General features: G+C 31.0%; 2 protein-coding genes and 1 non-coding gene across 4 annotated transcripts; 1 reads left to right on the top strand and 2 right to left on the bottom strand.

Annotated features, from left to right (window-relative positions):
• Positions 1–1,680: 1,680 nt before the first annotated feature.
• On the top strand, positions 1,681–14,917 carry LOC135137664 (protein THEM6-like). 2 transcript variants are annotated; one of them, XM_064067383.1, is made up of 4 exons: positions 1,700–1,723; positions 1,770–1,895; positions 12,735–12,949; positions 14,612–14,917. In XM_064067383.1, exons 2-4 carry the CDS (start codon positions 1,835–1,837, stop codon positions 14,858–14,860), a joined length of 525 nt encoding a protein of 174 aa, XP_063923453.1. In that variant the 5' UTR covers positions 1,700–1,723; positions 1,770–1,834; the 3' UTR covers positions 14,861–14,917. The 2 variants fall into 2 exon arrangements, with proteins under 2 accessions (XP_063923452.1, XP_063923453.1); XM_064067382.1 differs by having other exon boundaries at positions 1,681–1,895.
• Positions 8,862–8,935, bottom strand: Trnas-gga (transfer RNA serine (anticodon GGA)). The gene has a single exon. It is a non-coding gene; the product is annotated as a tRNA-Ser (tRNA).
• A 3,800-nt stretch (positions 14,918–18,717) lies between the features above and the next one.
• LOC135137722 (lipase 1-like) lies at positions 18,718–20,309 on the bottom strand. The gene is made up of 8 exons (XM_064067441.1): positions 20,295–20,309; positions 20,049–20,226; positions 19,938–19,995; positions 19,657–19,836; positions 19,377–19,455; positions 19,165–19,322; positions 19,092–19,096; positions 18,718–18,740 (listed from the first exon to the last, which is right to left on the bottom strand). Exons 1-8 carry the CDS (start codon positions 20,307–20,309, stop codon positions 18,718–18,720), a joined length of 696 nt encoding a protein of 231 aa, XP_063923511.1.
• Between the last annotated feature and the right edge of the window lie 3,143 nt (positions 20,310–23,452).

The raw sequence follows: 23,452 nt of genomic DNA, 5'->3' as shown, positions 1-23,452 counted from the left end.
GCTGATTTTTCCAAAGCGTTTGACCGACTAGACCATACTACTTTAATTCAGAAACTTGCTGAGTTTGGTTTTTCAGTAGAATTATGTGCATTTTTTTGGAGCTACCTACGTGGCAGATCTTCTTTTGTCGAATGTTGTAGATTTTGTTCATCCAAATTTGAAGCTATTTCAGGGGTACTACAGGGATCCGTTGTTGGTCCGTTCCTGTTCACTATTTTTATTAATACCAGGGCAAATGGTCTTCATTCACATACCCTGTTATATGCAGATGACCTAAAAATATATAGGCGTATAACAAGTCTAGAGATCTGCTTGAAATTACAGCGCGATTTAGATGTTTTACATTCATGGTGTAATGATAACTTTCTTAGTTTCAACTACGAGAAGTGTTATTTATTGTCATTTAAGTTATCTAGTCAAATATTTAATTATTCTTATAAATTGGGTAATCATATATTAATAAGGCAGTCGTGTGTGAAAGATCTGGGAGTAAATTTTGATACTAAGTTATCTTTTGCAGACCATGTTAAGATGATCACCACAGATGTAATTAAAAGACTAGGTTATACAATAAGAAATTCTAATGCAATACGGAATGCTGAATTAATAAAACTTCTGTTTACCTCTTTAGTAAGAAACAAACTCGAATATGCTGCGATAGTTTGGTTTCCTCATTAGAAGTGCTAAATGACTTGGAACATGTTCAACGGCGTTTTTTTAAATTTCTTCATTTCAAAACTTATGGTGTGTATTCACAAAGAGGATACTCTCAAGAACAACTTCTCTCGAATTCTTCCACCAAGAGTCTTTCTGCAAGGATCAAACTAACATATGTTATATTCTTTGTGAAACTTATCAGCAACGTGATTGATGACGCAACCCTACTTGAAATGATCAATTTTTACTGTTCAAGAGTTAACGTCAGACATCCACATTTGATACATTTGAAGATTCCAAGAACAAATATTTTGAAGTTTTCCCCTCTGTATAATATTTCCAACACAGTCAACGAAATTCACTTGTCGATGGATGTGTTCAACTGTAACCTAAGAGGCATAAAAAGATTTGAATTTAATATATAGCTATAAATATTGTTCGCTTTATATATATATATATTGAATTGTATACCGTGATAGATGTTCTTACTTGTAGTAGTATATTTATATTTTTATTCTGTATTCTGTGCTCCGTTGTGGGGTTAACCCCGTGGGGTGCAATAAACCATTTATTATTATTATTATTATTTATTATTATTAATTCCAATTTCTAACGCAGGGTGATATTTGTCTTCCGGTAAGATTATTTCACTAGCTTTGCAAACTGAGGGAAATTTATTACTAAACACCAAGTCGAGAAGTCTACCCATTGAATTTGTAATACTTCTTTTACGGTGTAGTACAATAAAACTAAATTTTTGGTAGAACTGACAACCAACACAATGCTCCCACTATTTAGACACAAATCTCATTGATGTTTTATTATTAATAAAATAGGACACTTATATTTAAGTATTATTAAATACCTACTTTTGACTGTGCCTTAAAACGCGATTTTCGTCCTAGAAATTAATTTTAACTCTAAAATCAGTCTATAAATTAATTATGACTGTTTCCCCACTAAACCATCCATTGATTTTCATATACGCCCTCTCCATTATGTAGAGCCACTGTAGGTGAGTGATAGATAACGCCACGCTCTAAAGTCATCTAAAATGATAATCAGCGTAAGTGTCGATGTGGATGCTGCGTTATTTTATGGATTAATTTTAGTGGTTATTCTTCTTATTTTTTATATATGTTTTGATCTCCACTACTTTTTGACTTATGTATTTCTCATGACGTGGTGCAAAATACGTCGGAAGCAAGTACGGATTGACGAAACTACTGAATATTATGGTAAGTCTCAATGCTTTACGTTTTCACATACATGTGTTCAATAAATAATAATAATAATATCATTTATTGACGGTTTATGGTAACCAATTACCAAACAGGAAGATATAGTTTAAACAATTTTTAAATAAAACCATTTTGTTGTACGTACCTTTCAATAACACCCTGCATCTGTACATGTTACACATAGCACAGGGTGTTACACGTCGATAGGTACAAGTGGAAAGCCTCTAGACAACATTAATCTAGAATTACAAAACAGTAGGTCTAAAACAGAATTAAAACTAATTAAAACATAATTGTATTGAAATATATTGTTTAAAGGTAAATTATCACAGACAGTTTCCTTGATCGCAGATATTACATTAACAGGCACTAAATAATCACAATCTTCAACATTTCTCCAAACTAGTTTGACAAATTAAAATCACCTAATATACATACAAAATAAATGATCCGGATATTCTGCTACTAAGGATTCAATCAAATCAACATGACCTTTATAAACTTCAAGTGATGTACCCGGAGCAAAATAAACAGATCCAAGTATAATATTGACACTATTTATAGTAATACTTATGCAAACTTCTTCCCGATTCACAAGATTAACATCAAGCTGATATGATTTTATTTTACAGCAATTAACAAACACTCCAGCATTCCACCTCCTCTGCTTTTATTCGTCTCCTTAAGAGATCTATCTCTCCTGCACACAATATAGCGATTATAAAATATTTCGGAGCTGTTTATGTTTTTAGTTAACCACGTTTCCGTCAATTTATACACAGGAAAATTTTCACACAAAACATTACTCGAGATATCACGAATTTTTATTCTTAAACCCTTTACATTCTGATATATCACAACTAAGTCATTACTGGTTGATTCGTTGTGCTGTATTGTAAAATTTGCTTTTGATTCTAAGACGCCGTTGATAAAATTCCTGACTGCCACACCATCCGGCCAAAAAGATGGATTCAGTAGTACCCTCTTAGCAGTTAACTCAATAGAGAGTTAAAAAAAAACATAGCTGGGATGTCTAGAAGATAATTTTTCAAGTATCATTATTTCTCAAATTAATTGTGATATAATTTCGAATCTTTTCAATATCAACAGTTGGACTAACCCTCGTAATGTGTATATAACATTTTTTTACTCTCTTAACAGAAAGAAAATTTTCTTCATCAATAATAGAATCAGATGTTTCAATATTTTTGTGAGTCCCAATAATCAGTTATAACTTGGTTTACGGTTATTTACTTCTTCCACAAGAGGAGGAATCTTTTTATCAGGAATTTTTTCGTTATCTGATTTTTAGATGATTTTTTATTTTTGAAATTACTGACTATTTCAGGCTCCTTTCATTAATTGGGCTTTTGAGTACAGTTTACTCGATGGAGATAAACTTACAAAAAATATTTTATCTTTGACTGAGATGCTACGTTTAAAAAGATCAACCTCTCTTGTAACGCTCTTGATGTTCACTGATTGTTGATCAAAAACCATCTTCTGTTATAAAATCAAACTTTGGCAGCTGATGACAGCATTCTTCAGAGAAAGAAGCAAGCTATTTATGTTCAATCCAACTACATTACAATCATCACAAAACCAGAAAAAGTTCTCGTTGTCTAGAATATTACGTTCAGATTTTTTATAATCTCGAACATTCCATATGGCACATAAAATTACATGCACCACTACACTTTAAAATTTTATCATTGTTTACTTCCAAATTGATTTTCACACATCAAGCGACCCACTGTCGTCCGCCATGATGACGTTAATAAAATTCAATACACTTATTAGTTGACGGTCTACAATTTCGATAAATATTAACATAAACAATAACAATAAATAAAAATGACATTTGGAACAGCAAAAAATGACGTTTAGGATAGTATTTTAGCAGATTATTTATTATTAAATTATTAATAACTAATTATTTAACTGTCTATTAGACATTCAGTTCATTTAAATAAGTCAAAATTACGAAGTTAAGTCTTCAAATTCGAAGTTTAATATTTTCAAAAGTTTGGTGCAGGGATTTTTTTTAATCTTTTTATCATAAAAAAGAAACACATAAAATTCCCAAAATTTGATTTTATAATTTCTCTGGGAATCTGTATTTGTTTGCATGTATTGCAGGAGCGAGAGAAGTTCTGTCCAAATAACTTTAAACCAATTTTTGTCATGGTTGGTACGACAAATATCAAATCGTAACATTGGAAGTTTGAATTTTCACAATAATACTGTAAATCGTTTTAACAATGTGTGAAGCTGAAGGCAATCTTACGCCCTTCGAAATTTGGGAAATTATTCAAAGTAGCACCCATTGATCTAATAAAGGATACAATATTATTTCTATGGTAGCACCTGATATGTTTGCGTTCCGCAGTATCTAAATCTAACTTGTCCTGATGTTCCAGAACTCCACAGATGCTTTAGATGAATCACGCAGTAAAATTGTTGCCGGTGAAAGTAATCTTCAGCAAAATTATGACAATCATCTTACATTAATCTAATTCTTCAACACACATTCAATATAACAATTAATGAGCGGAAAAACTGTACCTTTTATTTCAAAATTTATTTATAATTAGAAATACCATTAACATTAGTAGATAAAATACTATTCCTGCTTTTGACTTTTATTTTACTACCAGTCTTAAAAATATAAATTACACCAGTTCTAATAAAGCACTCAATCTGTGTACTTTGATAGCTCGGTTATAAACGCGAAGTAGAAAATATTACTACCGTATGTTATTCAAAAATTTCTCATTTGAAAGACATCATGTATTATTGATTATAATAATTTTCAACACGTTGTGACCGCACTTTAAAATTAATCATCTCAAACGGAGTTTCGAATTGATTAAAAAATATTTTCAGAATGAGTTTTTCTAAAAAAAAAATATCGAACACAGTTATTAGATATTATTTAGTAGGATTCAAGAATAATGTATACACAAAATGTGCAAATAAGTTGTTCAAGTTTCTGAGAATTATGCATGAAAGTATACATTTTTTTTAGGGAAATCTTTTTAGAAAACTGTGAAAACGGTGTTTACATTTTTCACATTCTTAGGAACAATAACGTTTAAATGGCAACTCTGTAATAATTGATCAATTCTGAAATTTGAAGATTGCAAGAATCAAAGTCAGTATAATCCTTCCTTTTGCCAAGGTTTGTATATCAAAATGTTATACTTTCTGTTCGCCGGGGGACATGCGTATAATTTAACAATGACAGTACGCAATTATTATTGTAGTGAGTGATTATGCCGATACCATTATTTCCAAAACCTACGCAGTTGGTATGTTATTTCCATCAAGGAATTGCTCGAAAATGTGGGTTTTATTTGTAAAATGAAATATGGCAAATAACAGAAGAACAATGAAACGAGACACTTTTGTAACGGTATTGTACAATAATTTACAAAGCATTGTTGTCCTGGATTTATAACTTATGTTTTATAGCTTCTCAATATACAACCATTTGATTAATATTCAGAGTTAATTATGTCTTACAAAACCAGTCCTCTAAATAGTTATAATACTATCGACAAGAAAATGGTCCGGGAAAAGAAAAACACTAAAATAGTCAGAATTCTAAAAAATTAATAGGAATAACATGAAAAATTGATGTCGACAATTTAAATTGTAGAAAAAGTGATGTACACTCCATAACAAGCTTTGCATTAATATCCACTGAACTTGAACACTCTGGAGAAAATGTCACAACTGAGGGTACAACAAATAAATTGATCTAACCCAGTAAAAAGAATTAAGTTACAAATACAAGTTAACTGTGTCTACAAACTTGTCCCACGTTGCATCACATACTGCGCGTATCTGCGTTCCCTCTACCGTGTACTGTAATCAACATGGTACGAATTTTGATATATGCTGACTATATACTACTGTGACATACTGGGGACATCCACATTGTTTCAGACTACAGACGTGCTTGCTGGTACATCATCATAACGTTGCATTAGTATATCGCTAGATTCTCTACATTTTAATGTATCAGTTACGTTTTATTTCAAACGTTAATATAACGTATATATCACAACATCGTAAACATATAACTTTTTTAGTTTTACAAAATAAAATAATCCTGCACTTGTGTGTGTAAATCCATGTCGAATTTTCAGCCTAGACATACAGGTTTTTAGAAAAAAAAATGTGTAACAAATTTTGCAATTTTACTTTGAATGCTCTGAAATCTTGTAGATATGTTAAGGTTATCGTAATCATGGTAAATCGTTATTCATTTATCCCCTCCCTAAAAATTGATAACGTTATCCCAATAAATCCTCTCTGATATAATCGCAAAATATAATGACTGCATACTTATCAACGTATTCATAGTTTTTACAATTACTTATACAGGGTGACTCAAAAAATTAATAATAGAGTCAATTTATTTTCCTGATTAAATCAGGAACTGCACAACCAAATGCTTTGAAAACTTGCAGACGTTTTAAACTTATCGTAGGTGTGGTAAATTTTTAATCAAAATATATCTATTTGCCCTCCTCAAAAAATTGATGACGTCATCTCAAAATTTCGGCGAATAAATCCTATTCAAAATATGGAAACTATGATAAATGTACTTGTGGTTTATTATTACATTAAAATTTTTAATTTCTTATAAAATTGTAAAAAATATAAAATTAATGATTGAGTAGATTTATTTTACTGAAATCGGGAACGGCTCACTCCATTTTCCCGAAAATTTGGAAATACAATAATACTGATTTATTTTAACGTTACATACATTTGTTTTAACTTATGCTTCTAAAAAAAAAAAAATAAAATTCGCACAATTAAATTTTATAATTTTTCTAGAAAGGTGGGTTTGTTTTATTGTACTTATACTCTGCGTTTGTTAACGTTCCTATTCTGAAACGAATGAAATTTAATGGTGTTCTTAATAAAAACTTTGGTGAAGTGTATTTAATCACTTGCTACATACACTGATTATTTTGTTTACTTCCTCTTGTCTTGTTAAAGCTCGTTTACTGTCGTCTGAACTAACTCGGTAAATTAGCCTTTACACGCACCCTGCCTGTAAAGCGTTACCGTGGCAGCTTTACAGGCACCGTGCCTGTAAAACGTTGTCATGACAGCACCGGAATCAAACACACATTCGCTGCGTCGGCCTTTTTCTTAATCTCACTAATACTGTGCTAATACTAACGTTAAAATCACCTTCAAACTCTTCATCTTCATCGAATTCCATAATTAACAGAGCTCAGAAACAAAATTAAACTATTTAAATTATTAATCGAATTTACAAATTGACAGTCCCGTTATTTTCAAACAATTCAATTTTCCATAGTACCGGAGCAAACTATGAAAAATGACTATAATTTCTATGACTGTAATTTCAAGTAAAATTTCTAGAGATGCCAAAGTTGTTCATTTTCAGGATTTTCAGCAAGAGGAAGTAAAACGTTGTACGCGGCTCGCTTGCAACTAGCCTTTACTGGGGCTCACCGGATTACAGGGCTCGCTCCTACGTCGCTCGCCCTGTAAACATTCCGGCTCGCCCGTAAAGGCTAATTTACTAAGCTTGCCACGTAAATAACTATTACAGGTATATTAAATGACTGTTTACATTTATAAAAATTGGCTGGTTGGAAGGCCATAATTGTATCCTGTATGTAAAATCGGTAATATACAGCGTGTTATTGAAAGGTATGTACAAAATAAAATCGGCAAGTGGTCTCGAAGTATGGGTGCTAAAAGTTAAAAAAATGTGTTCTCCATTTAGAGACTAAAATTATTAAAATTTATGTCCAAATTCTTTGTACGCCTCTGATAAAAAGATCATCTTTCGTTTCTATAGCAACATTTATAGTCTTGACAAAAGTTTTATTGTTACAGTTGCTAGGATTTACTAAACTAAATTAATTTTACCTATTTATCCTTGAGTAGCGCCTAAAAAAGTTGGATAAGGTTTAATTTTTTCCTTATAATTTTGATAATACAAATAAGTTTTTCAGCCTTCTTAGACTTCGCGAAGAACTGTCCATTTTGTTGTACGTACCGTTCAATAACACCCTGTATTATATTACCTTACCTAAATGTTATTTATGGTTGTAGGTAGATATTAGAACAGAAATGTAGATATTAAAAAAGCTTAACTTGTGCATAATTCAATTGTATTTAGGTTAACAATAATTAGGTATTATATAAATTAGTCATTTTAATCGCCCTTAATTTTTTTTTAATTTTCTAATTTAATTTTGATTAGACTAAGTTTATTTGTGTATTGTCATTGTCCTATAATTGGAACCTTGTTCTGTTGGACAAACGATATTATTGTTATTATTATTATTAAATGTCAATAAATGTAAGTAACTTTACCGGTTTTATTTAAATTGTTTAATGCTTAACTGGCTGCATTTTTAACATTTTCAGACAATACGTCGCCTAAATCCATCATTTTTCTAATTCTGTTCACAAAACAACAAAATCTCACTATGGCACCGAAATATATCAAACAAACGTGATCAACCAAATTTATTTACTTTTTAATTAATTTTTGAAATATTGGATTAAAATGGGTAGAAACCAGTAAAATCTTGAATACACCACGGATGTAAACGGTGCCCTCACCGCCTTAGCCGTCTTATTAAAATCCTCGCTAAATGCTCGGATTTCAAACGGACGACTGCGGCGGTTATGGCATTGTTTACATGCTAGGTATATTAATAACCATAACGAACACGATAGATTGCGAAATTAAACTGATTATTCACAAACAAACGCCTTTTACTTATAATCAAAGCACACATCAATTTAATTTTTACAAAACGAATCTGTCATTGTTATACGAGCATCATGTACCTACTGTTAATTAAACGGAAATTTTTATACAATTGCTGTAACGTTAATAAAGCTTGCACTTTCTAATGTTATGTTATATACGTGTAGGTAAGCAGAGAAAAACGTTGTGCCTCGGTGGGATTCGAACTCCACGCCTCTCGCTGTCCGGGCAAGTATCCTAACCACTGGACCACGAGGCCACTTATCTTTCTCTGCTTACCGACGTGTTATTGTGCCGCCACATTCGTATGCAGAGATTAAATATAATCAACACAGTGAAATGTCTTGGATATACCTATCTACAGAAAGTCTAGTGCAATTGTATTTCTATCCGATATTCGCTAACAAGTCTGTCACTACAATTCAAACATTTTTATTTTTCACAAAATTGATCCTAAATAATACTAGTTAATTATTAAGTATAAGTAAAACCCTTGTAGGGTCAACGTGTTTTACTTGCTTAGCAGAGCAATCCGGGCCTGGTAGACCCGTTACGCATATTTTTGTTATTAAATAGCTTTTTGTTAATGTATTTATATCTTAAAACTAATAATTACATTATATAATGATTTATTTTTTAATTAAAACAAGTTCGCTTTGTAATCGAATGTTCGGTTCACGCATTTCTCTCGCATAAATAGCACATTTGTTTCTGTTTTCAGTCTATATTTTTCGGCCAAATGTACAATGTCTAATAATAATTAATGTGTGCTTTTGTGGAATATCTAAATAGAGATGATTTTTCAGTCCGATTTTTATTGACAGAAATTCCTTGGGAATAAACTTTTTATTTTCCCTCACTTAGAACACTCAGTAACAAATTATTTGCTAAATCTGTGAAATATTCGTCGCAACTTACATTCTTATTGATTTGATAGAATATAGTCATAAACCTTCCTCCCGTCGTTTCACCCATAATTTATATCCATTTAAGACAAAAATTAGTCATCTCAACCATGCCAACCTGCATATTAGCGACCGTAAACATAATTTTACCACGTATGTTAGAAACCACAGAACTAATTCGTCGGAAATTCTGTACATTCTTGAAGATTAAATCGATTGTTTGTATAGATCTGATGTCTTGTTGTATATAATTCATAACTTTTTTATGCTAAACTATCCTATGAATCAGTTTATTTATTTGAAGTCTTACGAACTTTGCTACTTAAATCTTGAATAATGTATACATCAAATTTGAAAGTTAGTGTGTAAGTACTGTGTTTAAAATGTGTGATTTTTATTTGTTAAGTATCTAGTATTTGTAAATTAATTAATACACAATTATAAAGATTTTTTTAATCAAAATTATGTATATATTTTCCGTCTGTTTGTCTGTTCGTCTGTCTGTCTGTCTGTCTGTCTGCCGTCACGGATTTTTATTAGACAGATAATCTCCGAAAGTACTTGGCCGATTGTTGTCAAATTTGGTATACTTCTATTAAGGATATCATGTAGATGGTAAAATGCCAACTAAAATTTGTCTAATCATCCCCACCAATAATCTAATGACTTCACTTCAAAATTATACATAGTAAATGGGTTTTAAATTGTATAAAATAACATAGTTCTGCGCATGTAGTTTATGACTCCGTGTTGACTTTTTACACGAAACGTCCAGATTTTTGGAAAAAAAGCAAAATTATGAAACAACATTTGAATGCTTTGAAATCCTATAGATGTTTTAAAGTTATGATAGGCATGATAATTTTTTAATCAAAATATGTTTACTTATCCCCTCCAAAAATTGATGACGTCAGCTCAAAATTTTGCCGAATAAATCCTATCTAAAATGTAGAAAATATGATAAATCTATACTTGTGATTTATCATTCTATTCATATTTTTTGGATTTGTTTATACAGGGGACTAAAAAAAATTAATGAATGGGTAAATATATTTTATTGATTTAATCAGGCACTACAAAATCGAATGCTTTGAAATCTTGGAGATGTTTTAAGGTTATCATAAGCATGGTAAATGTTTGATCAAAATGTATTTATTCATCCCCACTAATAAATTGATGACGTTAGCTCAAAATTTTGCTAGACAAATTCTTTCTTAAATGTGTAAATATGATGAGTCTATACTTGTGATTCATCACTGCATTAATATTTTTTAGATTTGCATATACAGTGTCTTAAAAAAAATTAATGAATCCATTTATTTTTTGCAAAACTAATTACTTTGCGAACTCATTCAAATCAAACTAATTTCTACGTGACATTCTTCAGGTGTATAAATAATAACATTTTCAAGTTGTTTTTCTTATCGAGGATAACCTAAGGATGTAAAGTAATGGAGTCCATCAGGCAATTTGGTACTTTTATATTTTCTCGATATTTCATAACTATAGCTAAGAGGAGGCTAGGGGATACTAACCCTCCCCTAGATCTAGACAAGTTATAATTAACCAAATGTGAATTTACAACATCTAAAATCAAAATAAAATGTAGTGTTTTATTCAATAAGCGGAAGTCAGAGCAATAAAAAAGTCTGGACCGTCGGCATTGTGATCCGGTTATTGCAATTCGTAGAACACAACTTTTTGTTTAGTTTCTGTTTCATTCTCACGTTTTCAGGTTGATAAGTGTTATCGCTATTTGTCTTAAATTACGAGTACCATAAATGATTTTCAGTGCAGTCTTCAATCGCACCTGTTATTACATACGGGAGACGTGATTAAATTGTTTCGTTATTTTATTGATCATTAATCACTATTCAAGAATAACAATAATACAATACTTCTATTACTAGTATTACAATGCATCTATCCAAACTAATATATGCATTCTTGAAAAAATATGGATGACATCAACACAAAATTTTGCAATAGAAAAACTCACTTGTAACAAAGGGTTAGCACGTTTCCTTACCTTTACTCAAATATTAGATACATATTTTTATTTTAGTGCTCATTCACAATGGGCATAAAGCATAAGGATGTCCTAAGCATTATGCTCATTGTGAAGCATAGAGCACTAAACATAAATTTTTATGGGTTAATGCTATCACATCCTTATGCTTTATGCCCATTGTGAATGAGCACTTAGCTTTTAATGGTTGCCATAAAAAACAATAAAATTCTCAAAATCAATTTAGTTTTTCGAAAGATGTGGATTTGATACGCTGTAATTTATGGGCAAGTGAAGTTTTGTCGAAGTAATCTTCGACCATTTTTTTAAATGTGCTATTGGCTTTATGTAGAATACAGTTTCCTTATTATCTTTAATAAAATTATTTCAATGCCTACCACTGGCTTGGAAATAAATGATGGGCATTTAGGCGAGGCTTCTATCAGTACCGGTACTAAGATGAAGTAGATTAACAACAAATTTTTCGAGATCCTGGAATTACAGCATAAAAATTCGTCTGCTATTATTCTCCAATCTCACCCCATCCCTAAAAGTCTAACCTAACTGCCAAGCATTTATAATTTTATGTAATAATTTAGTATTATTATTATTATGGACCAATGTTCTTACTTTTTAATATACTTCCATAATAGTATTTCAAACATAGCGCATCAATTCATGTTGCAAAAATTCAAACTTTGGTGATTTTTGTTTTGTTAATTATATTATACAAAATAACTTTTTATAACTAAAATTCAAATTTTAGATACTCTAAAAAAATATTTTCATTGAATATGATTTTGAGATGTCATGCCCCTTATGACCATCTTTAACATGTGCCACTAAAGCGGCAGCTATACTGAAGTACCTTTTATTACTTGAGGTATTTTGATCACTTATTTGAACTGTCACTTCGTCCATTATTGAACTGAATTAAAACTACAGTGTTGCGCCTTTTATGCAACACCCTCTTTCCGGACCTCCCCTCTGTACTTATATATATATATATATATTAATTTAATTAATGATTTTTTTTTGTTCATAGTAGGTTATAAAATAATATCTACCATGCTAGGATATTATTGCAAGGCACAAAATAAAAGCAATGTATTTACTTCAATAGCTTATTTCAATTTTTGTTTTAGGTATTTGTACCACAAATGATTTAGATATCTACTTTCAACACATGAATAATGCTCGTTACGTCAGAGAATTGGATTTTGCAAAGTTCCATTTTTTCAAAAGAACAGGAATCTATGAAAACATACTCAAAGCTGAAGGTGCAGCCTTAAACACAGCATGCCACATTCGTTATAGGAAAACCATACCACTGTTCACTCCATACAAAATAACGACAAAGGTATGTATTTAATGTTTTCTTATTTGACAGCAGTAGATTTTGACTAGTGTGAATTGAATACTATGTAATCAAAAAAAGTCCTATAGAATTATATAAAAAAAAAAAATGTGTTTTCAAGATCTTCATTGCCACAGCTGTTTATTTTTGAAGTTACGGGAAATTGTTTGACAAAATTCTTCTATGCATCCCATTAAAGAGTAAAACCATTCCCGCTTTCTTGTTTGACTTCATTTCAGCTATAACTTTGGATAATCCAATTTTTATGTTCTGTTTGAAGCATTTTTTTATTAGACTGGTAATATTAATATCAAACTGGCAAACTTCAATGGAAAACAACTTTTTTTATAATTCCATGGTTGACTCGACGACGTTTTTTTTTTCCCGATCATATAATATTTTGTTCCAAAGGTGTAAACCAGTTGCGGCTATTAGGTGTAAATTAAGGAAGGGCACATCGATCATAAATTTTACCTTTATCCGTAGTATTACTTACGTGGATTTGTTTTTATACACCTGTTCGTTATCTTACTGGTACAAAGTACAACGGCAAAATGAATCGTCGAATAGTCCAATATGTTTCAAATCGAAAACTCTCGGATTCATTCAAGAAGCGCCCTTTATGCAATTTTTAAATAAGATAGCATTTTCTTGATCACATCCACGTAACCACTTACAGTTTTCATATAACTGGTAGGTGAACCATTTGTTGTAGGTTTTCTTTGCTAATTTATGCAATTTATTAGTTATGCTTAACTTTGGTTTAAGATACCGTCACTTTCTAATCTACCACTTCCTTCGCGTCCAAAATTGACTATCTACAGTTTAAATTTTTTTTTTTTTTATTCTTAACTTTTATTCATAAATAAATAAAAATATTCATAAAAATCAGAAAAATGAAATATGCCCCAAATTTTTGAGACGGAACCTTGTCCTGTATCCTATACTACTAGTTGCCCCTGTGGAGAACTCGATTTTTTGATTGGGCTATTCTTTTTTGTCTATTCAATTTTTCTCTAATTGCAGTTCATTTCTTACGTGTAGTGTGTTTTAATTCAGTATCAACAGTGACAAAATCGTACACTAAACATATCTAGAAACTTGATGATTTAAAAAAATGCGGTGTTGTAAAAATGCTGTAATTAAAGATATAATAGTCTCAAATCTAAAAATACATATACACGGTGTTATTGAAGGGTACGTACAACAAAAGTAACAGTTATTCGCGAAGTCTAAGAAGTCTGAAAAACTTATTTTCTGTTATCAAAATTATAAGGGGAAAATTAACTTTTATCTAACCTTTTTAGACGCTACTGAAGGATAAATCGGTAAAATTAATTTATTTTAGTAAATCCTAGCAACCCTAACAATAAAACTTTTGTCGAAACTAATTGTTGCTATAGAAACGAAAGATGAACTTTTTATCAGAGGCGTACAACGAATTTGGACATAAATTTTAATAATTTTTATCTATAAAAGGAGAACACATTTACCTGAACTTTTTTTTATTTTTAGCACTCATACTTCGAGACCAATTGCCGATTTTATTTTGTACGTACCTTTCAATAACATGCTGTATTACAATATTGCTCATCGGATTTCTGTAAGAGAATATTTAATAATACGTAGATTTTTTTCAGACTTTATATGTAATTTATGTTGCAGGTAGTTCACTGGGACGAAAAACATGTATATTTAGAACATCAGTTCATTCAGTTAAGCGACAATTTTATTACTACAGTTATTTTATCCAAGCAAGCAATTGTAGGAGTTAATGTTAGAGAAATGATGAACAGATTGTTAGAGAATAAAGATGAAATGTATATGCCCAAACCACCGGCCGAGCTTGAAGACTGGATACATTTAAATAGGAAGTCAAGTGCAAGATTAAGAAACGGAAATGTGTGTTTATAGCATTATATATATAACAAATTATTAATTTTATATTTGCGTTCAATATGAATAACTTTAAAAATAAAACATAGCATAGCATTTAATTTTTTTCTGTTTGTAATGATAAAATTTTCTCAGATTTTACATGTCTGTGTAATGAAAATGGTGCCTTCAGCTTTTCTTGCAGAGATTACTAAGAGCTCTTACTAGATAAAAAAAAATATCCTGTCAACAATATTATATTTGAATGAGGACAATTACAGAACAAAAACTACTCACTCACTCGCACTTCTAAAAAGGAGTTTGGTATCAGAATTAAGCTGATTATTATGTAAGGACCTAAATTTTTATGTCTGCAACATACCCAGACGTATTTTTGAACTATCAAAAATGCATCTGCGTAATAGTATATTATTACATTATAAGGGTAGTACTCGTAAGTAGAATTTATCATGTTGAGCGAGAGAGATTTCCAATCTCGCCAGATAGGGTTAATCAGTTACTTCCCGCTAATTATTTATTTAAAAACGTCAACGTTGCTTTAACACGCGCAAATTTTCATTAAATTAGATTAATCTACGAGATACTGCATTGTAACAGATAGTGAATACAACGTCCAAGAAGCTGCGAATGAGCAAGTCAAGAATTACTGCCGCGAAAATCGAAAATCAGACATGAAAATTCCTATAAAGTCACATGATAAAAATTTCAATCTTGTCAACTTCATCGCTTTAGAAAAACTCATGTCGTCTTCTACAATTTCTCACAAAAAGAGCCGCCCACCAGCAAAGGTAACTTCAGAGATATTATTTTGGTTCCTCAATATTTGGTCATATAAAAAATATATAAAAATTCTAACTGGGGCAGATAAACTCAAAGGGGATTCATAAACCACAAGTGTAGGAGTATATTATCGTATAACATTTAGATCCGGTTTACAGAAGCTCAATTAAATATTTGATTGCAAATATATTTTTAACACGGAGTTTAAGTACCACGAGACCACGCCAATCAGACGTCACTAAATGCCTCGTTAAATGATACATATAAACTGACCCTTAAAGAGTAATATGTACAAACTTTACAGATGACCGCTATCAAAATGTTGATGGAAGTAATTGGACAGTTTTGGTTAGCCTTTTTTAGATCATCTGTCTAATAAAAATCTGGATAGATGACAGACGGCAGACAGCAGACAGGCAAACAGATAGACACAGACATATAGACGGAAAAAAGACGTCCTCTTTCGCACGGGGGGTCATGACACGTTCAGACAACATGAAATTAGTCATTCATCGGATAGGGCAATGCCGTCTCTATTACAATACTGCTTTAGCTTACAATTGGGAAGATCTTTGTTCCTCCTGTCTTAACTGTTTACCTGAATGTTAACTTTATTTAGCATAAATGTATTTTGTTGTAGGTAATCTATCCGTATTCTTCCAGTGTCCTAAACGCAATTCAAGAAATAAGAAAAATTTCACCTCATATTTTTTATTTCTTATTTCTTATTTCTTATTTTTGCTTACCAAGTACCAAGTACTGATAATTTGAACAAGATTAACAAAATTAAACGTATAACTATATTTTGCAACAAAAGATGGACAATGAATTTCTGTAAACTTAATATTAAAGGCTACTACGAATTAATACAATAGATTTTCAACAGAGTTTAATTAAAATACCCATAACTAATCGTTAGAATAGTTAATTAATTATGTTAAGGACTAATTTTATTTAAATTTAAACTTCATTAAGGGTCTTCACCAACTTGTCGAAATAAATGTTTCTCTTGTGTCGACCGAAGTGATAATCCATATGATTTAGATTTTTCACTATCAAATGCCCATAAATCTTGCATGTGTTATTTAATATTTTAATTAACAAATCGGTGTCCTGTAATGAAAGACAAAAATCTATAAAAAATGAACTAAATTAGATGTTAATTAATTAATGATTTTATGCAGTTACTTTGTTAGTAAAATATTTTCAAATCGCTGTAAACATATAGTCTGTATACAATGAAATATCTTTTAATACTCAAACTCTATTCAGATAATGGGAGACTGACTATAACACAAGTAAATTTATCTATATAAAATCTCTTTTCAGTACAGCTCTATATCAGTCAAACCTAAAATCCGTTTATTCAACAGATGTAGTGATCCGGTGTCTACAAAATGAGCTTCCAAGCGTAAACGATAACACCAAAAATGAACGTATTATTACGAAATAAACCCATACATCGCCCCGGTACGACGCCTATGGGTTTTCTAGTATGTGCGGCGGTGACGGCGGCCGGACGGAGTTCGCTAAAGAAAAGCCTGGAAGCAGAAGTCGTGATGGGTATTCCAGAAAGACCTCGATCATGGAACTTCTAGAAGGATAGTATGGGTTTAAATAGAGACCAGCTTCGGGAACAAGAATTATTATTCAGGCAACGAGTGGAGTCCAATGAATGAATTCAGTCAAGTTACGCCGAAATTATTTTGTACATAATTGGTGTGTAATTAGTCGTGTAAATTTGAGTTACTAAGAAATAAATTGTTGAGTTTACCCACGTTGATTTTAAATATCCGTCCAACGTAACAGTTTAGTAAAATTTGGGTGGAATTTTCAAAATATTTTGGCTTCTTTAAAAATGTGTCTTACATTCTTTGTTTTTGAAATAACATACAGTATGGTCCAAAATGTTTCCCAGAACGGAATAAAAATCTCATCTCTCTCTCTAACTATGAATTTCTTCGGCATTGGGAGATTTCAGGGTGTCTGGTTCAAGTCGACCCCTGTTATGGCTCGACACAGTTTGTTTTTTTTCTGCTCGTCTCGGAAAATATTTCCTCTTGTACAAATTTTCTAAGTTCTGAAAATTCCTTCCTCATTAGAGATGTAATCAACAGATTTGTTCGAACTGGCAGTATCAACAAAGAGAAAGCTCGTGAAAGACTTCATCTGAGGAAATTGTTGATGATTTGAGATGACTTGAGCAGAATTGAACAATTGAACAACGAACAACGGGTCCAAAGTATTGACGAAAGGATGTTACAGAACATTTTTGAAATTAAAAAGAGAGTGAACATGTGACTTGAACAGAATGATCAGCATTTTAAACATTTACTGTGATGTTTAACCGCAAAAATTTGTTTCTTTTTATCGTAATGAATTAGTTTTATTTTTTAAAAACATGTGAAGCGTTTAGGCAACCAGTTATACACATGTGTATGTGGTCCATGTGTGATCTTTGTCATGCGTCCTTGGGCACTTAGTACGGATCTCCGTACAATTAAATCGGAGAGGCGGCACGTTTACATCACCTACTGCGACCCTATAATCATTTATAGAAACCCTGTATCAGCTGACTTAGCATTTCTCTGATTGACGAATGAGAGAATTCTCTAAGGAAAACAAATTATAAGAAAAAAATTCTGTTATAAAATCTTCTGATAAGTTTTGGTAGAATAATATCACTTTTCAATTAACTTTTTCTTGATATTATCTTATAAAATCTTCTGATAATTCTTGATCAGATGAAATATATATCCACTTGACTTTATCTTGAAGTTCCCTTATAAAATCTTTAGATAAATTTTGCTCAATTGAAATTTCTTTCCAATTAACTTTATTTTGAAATTCTCTTATAAAATCTTCTAATAATTCTTGATATATCGATATATCATAATCATACCAATCAAGTTCATCTTGAAATTTTCTTATAAAATCTTTAGATAATTTTTGATTCCATCATTTCTGCGATTGACGATTCCATTTATAGAATAAAAAATTAAATTTTGTTTAACCCCGAAAATATTCAGTCTCAGAATCATCCTCAGAATCATCAGAATACATATAACACGGTTTAATTGCTTCTTTGAAAAAAATTAGGGGTGCGGCGTCCCTAACCCTGGAAAACCGAGTCAAAGTTGTCAGCACAGTTTTTACAAAGTAAGTTGAAAACAGGGTCAAATACTTTAAAATTTAAACCTTCTTAACCTTTATAACTTAAAAACAGGGCAAAAACCTTGAAACATTTGCTTTTTTAAATATACCTTTGAAAACAGGGCAAAATCCTTAAAAAAAATCATACTGTGCTCAACAGGCCCACTGAGTGGTTACTGGTGTACTAATTTCTACATTTCTGTACACAACTTATATCTTAATAGGACATCAAATGTGAAATTTATAAATTCTCAATCATGTCAACGGGTGTCTATGGAAAACCTAAATCAGTCTTTGCTGATGAGTGATAACTAACCTGGGCTGTAGTAAGTGAATCATTATGGCTAGAGATAAAAAAAATAGGAACCGAAATATTTTCAATAGGATACCGTGGTGGAAGTTCGGATTTATAGTACTTTAGATTCCTTTGTTTGCCATAATCAAACTGTTGAAATCTTGTTTCAGATTTCACGAGTTGCAAATAGTGTAATAACAACTTCCAAGAAAAATCACTTAAATATACTCCACAGTCAAAATTAAGAACGGCCTAAAAACCAACCTTTTTAGAAAAATAAATATAATACTCTCCGTTAACCATTACCGGATCTGCTTGCTTCGGAGTCCACCCCAAGAAAAAGGACAACAGTAAATTCAGTAAACTAAGTGACACTGGAAATAATCTAAAAATAATTTTTGATATCTGGGCTATCGGTAGAAAAAATAATACGTTTCCAAGCTTTAAAGTATCAACGATTGACTGAAATATTAATTTTGTTTTGATTTATATCAAAGTACTCCAATAATTAACCTGTAGTATTGGTTCAAATGGAGTGAATATTTTTAATGGGCTTGATATGTGTGTGTAAAAACAAGGCACTGACATAAAAACAAGTAATTTGATAGAATTATTTGCTTCTTTTGGATGCAGTGAACTATAAATCAAACCTGCCGACGATCCTTGTGAGTGTCCAATGTAAATTATTTTAGAGTGGGAATAGTTTTTAGCCAACAGTACCTGGCTAGATAGATCGTAAAAACCAATCTCATGGAAACTAGAAATTCTAAAATAATTATAAATAGAATTCTTTTATAAAGATATTTTCACCTATAATTCCAATAACGAAAATCTGTTACTAGGAGTGTTTGGTGTTTTTGTGAATACAGTGTACCACGTGCGTTACTTAGCCATATTTCATATCCAGCATGCCATAAATAAAATGCTATTAAATTCATATATTCAATCAGTTATAAATTATAACATTATTGTACATACCTAATGATTCATTTCCTTGTCCCACCCAAGCTCTGGAATCAACTGCTAGTGAATGTTCAAGCAGAATAACGCCTTTATAATTTTTTCGAGGAATTCGAAACATTGTCAAAATATAACCATCTTTGGTAGTTACATGGTGAGTTTCCACGTCTCCAGTATATTTTTTTATTAAAGCTGGCTACATTACGACACAAATAGTTGTTGGTTCGTGTTGAGACGTACTACAAGAATGGTGATTATACTTACCATTTCTAACGACATGTCAGAATTATAAAAACAATTTTTGTTGTTGTGAGAATTGACGTAATCATTAAAAGTTTTACATGCATTATTTACTTTGAAAGTAGCACAAATTACTGAAACATCTAAAATACATAGTAGAAATGAAATATTTAATTTCAGTAACATTTGTTTTCTTATTTTTTTTTTTTTTAAGGAGATGGTACACTTAAGCAGACCACGACAAAATTATGCACATACTTTTTTTCTGTGAAATTCCAAACGCAAACGTCTAATTAAAAATAGATCATAATTTGTAAAACTCGTTAAAATGTGCAGAACCAAGCAAGGTTCTTTCAGATTAATGGCTGTTAAAATTATAAAAAAATTAGTAAATATATTATATTTTCATTCATGCTGAAATAAGTTTCCTTAATATCAAGTCTAAGATTCATCAACTAGTTTTGGTACCTTAACAACTAGTTTTGGTACCTTAATAATTGTTAATACTAAACATAAATATAAGTATCAATAATAATAAAAAACTGCCTTTATTTCTTAGGATATAAAATTAAATCATAGGAGTGAGATTTTAGTAAGGTATGTGCATGCAGGGTGTATGTTACAGCTAGTATCCGAAATCCGTTATTATGCATAATAACTAGACATTTTAGGAATTATGCGTAATAACTAAACTTGTCAGTAATTATGCATAATAACCGGAAATATTAGAAATTATGTGTAATAACTGAAATTTTCAGTTATTATGCATAATACTGGAAACGTTTAGGTAATATTGATAATAACTAACAGAGGAACAGGAATTATGCATAAGAAGAAGAAAATTTGTGTGGGTTGTTAACTTAATTTACCTCAAAATTATACAATATATCAACACCTATGTTGCAACTGTCTGACGATGGAAGATTACACATTTCCTATAAATTATTGAAAAAATTCTTTGACCCGATCTGATATAACCTATTTAGATACAACTTAAAATTATATTTAAATATACAGGCTGTTTCCGTTAAAAGTTACATACCATAATCGCCAATTTTTAACGTAATAGCAATAGCCTATATATTTTTACTAACTAGAAACAGACACTAAGCTCTTTTAATCAACAATTTTCAAAACGTTTGCATTTTTACGAAAAAGAATTCTCAACTCGATCAAGTTTAAAGGTGAAGCTTTCAAGCTTTGTGCAACATTGTAGTTTAGTTATATATGTATTTCCCCCTGACAAACATTAAAAAAATTTATTTTATGTAAGTTTATTCAAGGTGACTAATGTACAAAATTATTATTCATGTACACGAAATCGATTCTGCACCGCTAATGCGTCCTTAGCGAACACGCAACTCTTCGCCAGATGGAGCTGCGTCAAACCCCCAATACATTACCCCCAATGTCCCCAATCAGACATCCTCATTTTCACCTCGGTCACCGCGGCCACCATTTTCCCCTTCGAACTTCTTACGAGATTTATAGTATTAGTAATTCAGTGAATCCTACAGCACAACTAGAAGTGCATAATAATCTTCTTATTGTGGACGTTTAACGTGGCAGATTAGAAGGCAGTTAGCTCTGATAAGACCCACCAAGGGTCAAGGTCTGTTCTTTACTGTCTTCAAACGGCTGCACTAAGCGTCCAATGATGAATCATAACTAGGGCCTGTGTTTTAGGTCACAAAAAATGAGGAAAATTCGCCTAGAATAGGCTCTAAGAAGCTTCAAATTGGGTTATAAAAATGTTGAAATAGGTTTAAATAAATAGGTTGATACCAATCTAAAACCTTCAAAATTTCGAAGCAACATATACTAATTTAAATATTGAATGATAAAAAATTATTAGTTAATTGCAGTAAAATTTGCAAACTTGGATTTCTGCGATGAAAATTAAGATGAACATCAAGAGAACCTAACTCCCTCTGAAATTGTTGAAAGAGCCACAAATATCAGTAGAAATGGTCAATAACCGTCTCCAAGCACTGATTTATTTTCAAAATTGTAGTAACCTTACTATAAACTTTAATTAAAAAAATAAATATTAACTCTACGTTTTTTGTGGTCGTCGGCAAAATATCGTGTACAACACGTGTTGAAAATTCGATTTTACACTCGTTTACTTAAGGCTAAGCTTAAGCTTCAAAGCAACAAAAAACTTAACGAAATTTCAGAAAATTCGGGTTTTCAGTTTCAAAGTTAAATTATAAAATGTTTTTATGTAATTTTAACTCTTCCCAAAAATCTGGATGTCTAAGATAAAAGCTCATAGATTCATAAACTACAAGTGCAGGAGTATGTTACTTTGTAAAATTTACTTTTGTATATATTACTATAATATTCACTATTGTAAATTTTTGAGGTGACGTCATCTCATTGTTAGTGGGCGATGATGAGATATATTTTGGTTAACGTTTTACCATCTACACGGTACTCCTAAAATACATGCAAAATTTGATAAAAATTGGTCAGGCAGTCAGACAGACGGAAACGGGATACCTATGTTTTCGTACTCCAGGGGTTACCCTATTACAATGCTTCCTTCGCTTAAGCTAGAGAAGTAAAAAAATGTCATTCTAAAACTATTTCAAATGAAGATTCTTTCAGCTATTATCGTTTCAGTTTGTTGTAAATACTTTTTCATTTTATTCTCATACTTCCTTTTTTATATTCAATATCTTTTAACTAATTAGTTTCAGTTAAACAATTCTGTATATTTACATGTAGCACTGTGCTTTTTATTTATTTCAACAAATTTGCGAAACGTGTGTATCACTTAATACAATTTACTTCAAAAAGTATATTTGCTGCAGTTGTTGGCCTTATTTTAATCTAATCAGTGAAATAAATAAATTTTGCGATATAATGCATAGATTTAAATGTAGATAAAGCCTATAAAAACACAAAAATCTAGCAGTTGATATTAGTTAACATCCAATACTAAACCAGTCTTAAGAGTAGTACAAACAAGTATTAGTTTGAAAAAGATGATTGTTCGGATGGATTATATTTTAACATTGACACGAACCAGTGCGATTGGGAAAGTAATGTAAACTGTACTGATAACATCAGTGTGCAGTTGTTTGTTTAGTCATTAGCATCATAATACTATTGCATTTTTAATAAATCTATTAACATAGTATAAAATCACAAAATGAGACGTGTTTTCTGCCCTT

Source organism: Zophobas morio, unplaced genomic scaffold, assembly GCF_036711695.1.
Source record: "Zophobas morio isolate AGI-343-1 ecotype UQ-CSIRO unplaced genomic scaffold, CSIRO_AGI_Zmor_V1 ptg000029l, whole genome shotgun sequence".
NCBI classification, from domain to species: Eukaryota; Metazoa; Arthropoda; class Insecta; order Coleoptera; family Tenebrionidae; genus Zophobas; species Zophobas morio.
Note: the sequence above shows the minus strand (reverse complement) of the source record. Positions and strands in the feature narration are given on the sequence as shown.

Coding starts and splice junctions, on each gene's coding strand:
- LOC135137722 (XM_064067441.1), bottom strand. Junction 19,837..19,937: donor AGTAACGCACGTGGTACACT/GTATTCACAAAA, acceptor TAATTATTTTAG/AATTTCTAGTTTCCATGAGA. Junction 19,323..19,376: donor CTCCGAAGCAAGCAGATCCG/GTAATGGTTAAC, acceptor GTTGGTTTTTAG/GCCGTTCTTAATTTTGACTG.
- LOC135137664 (XM_064067382.1), top strand. CDS start 1,712: ATGATAATCAGCGTAAGTGTCGATGTGGATGCTGCGTTATTTTATGGA. Junction 1,896..12,734: donor CGAAACTACTGAATATTATG/GTAAGTCTCAAT, acceptor TTTTTGTTTTAG/GTATTTGTACCACAAATGAT. Junction 12,950..14,611: donor CATACAAAATAACGACAAAG/GTATGTATTTAA, acceptor TTTATGTTGCAG/GTAGTTCACTGGGACGAAAA.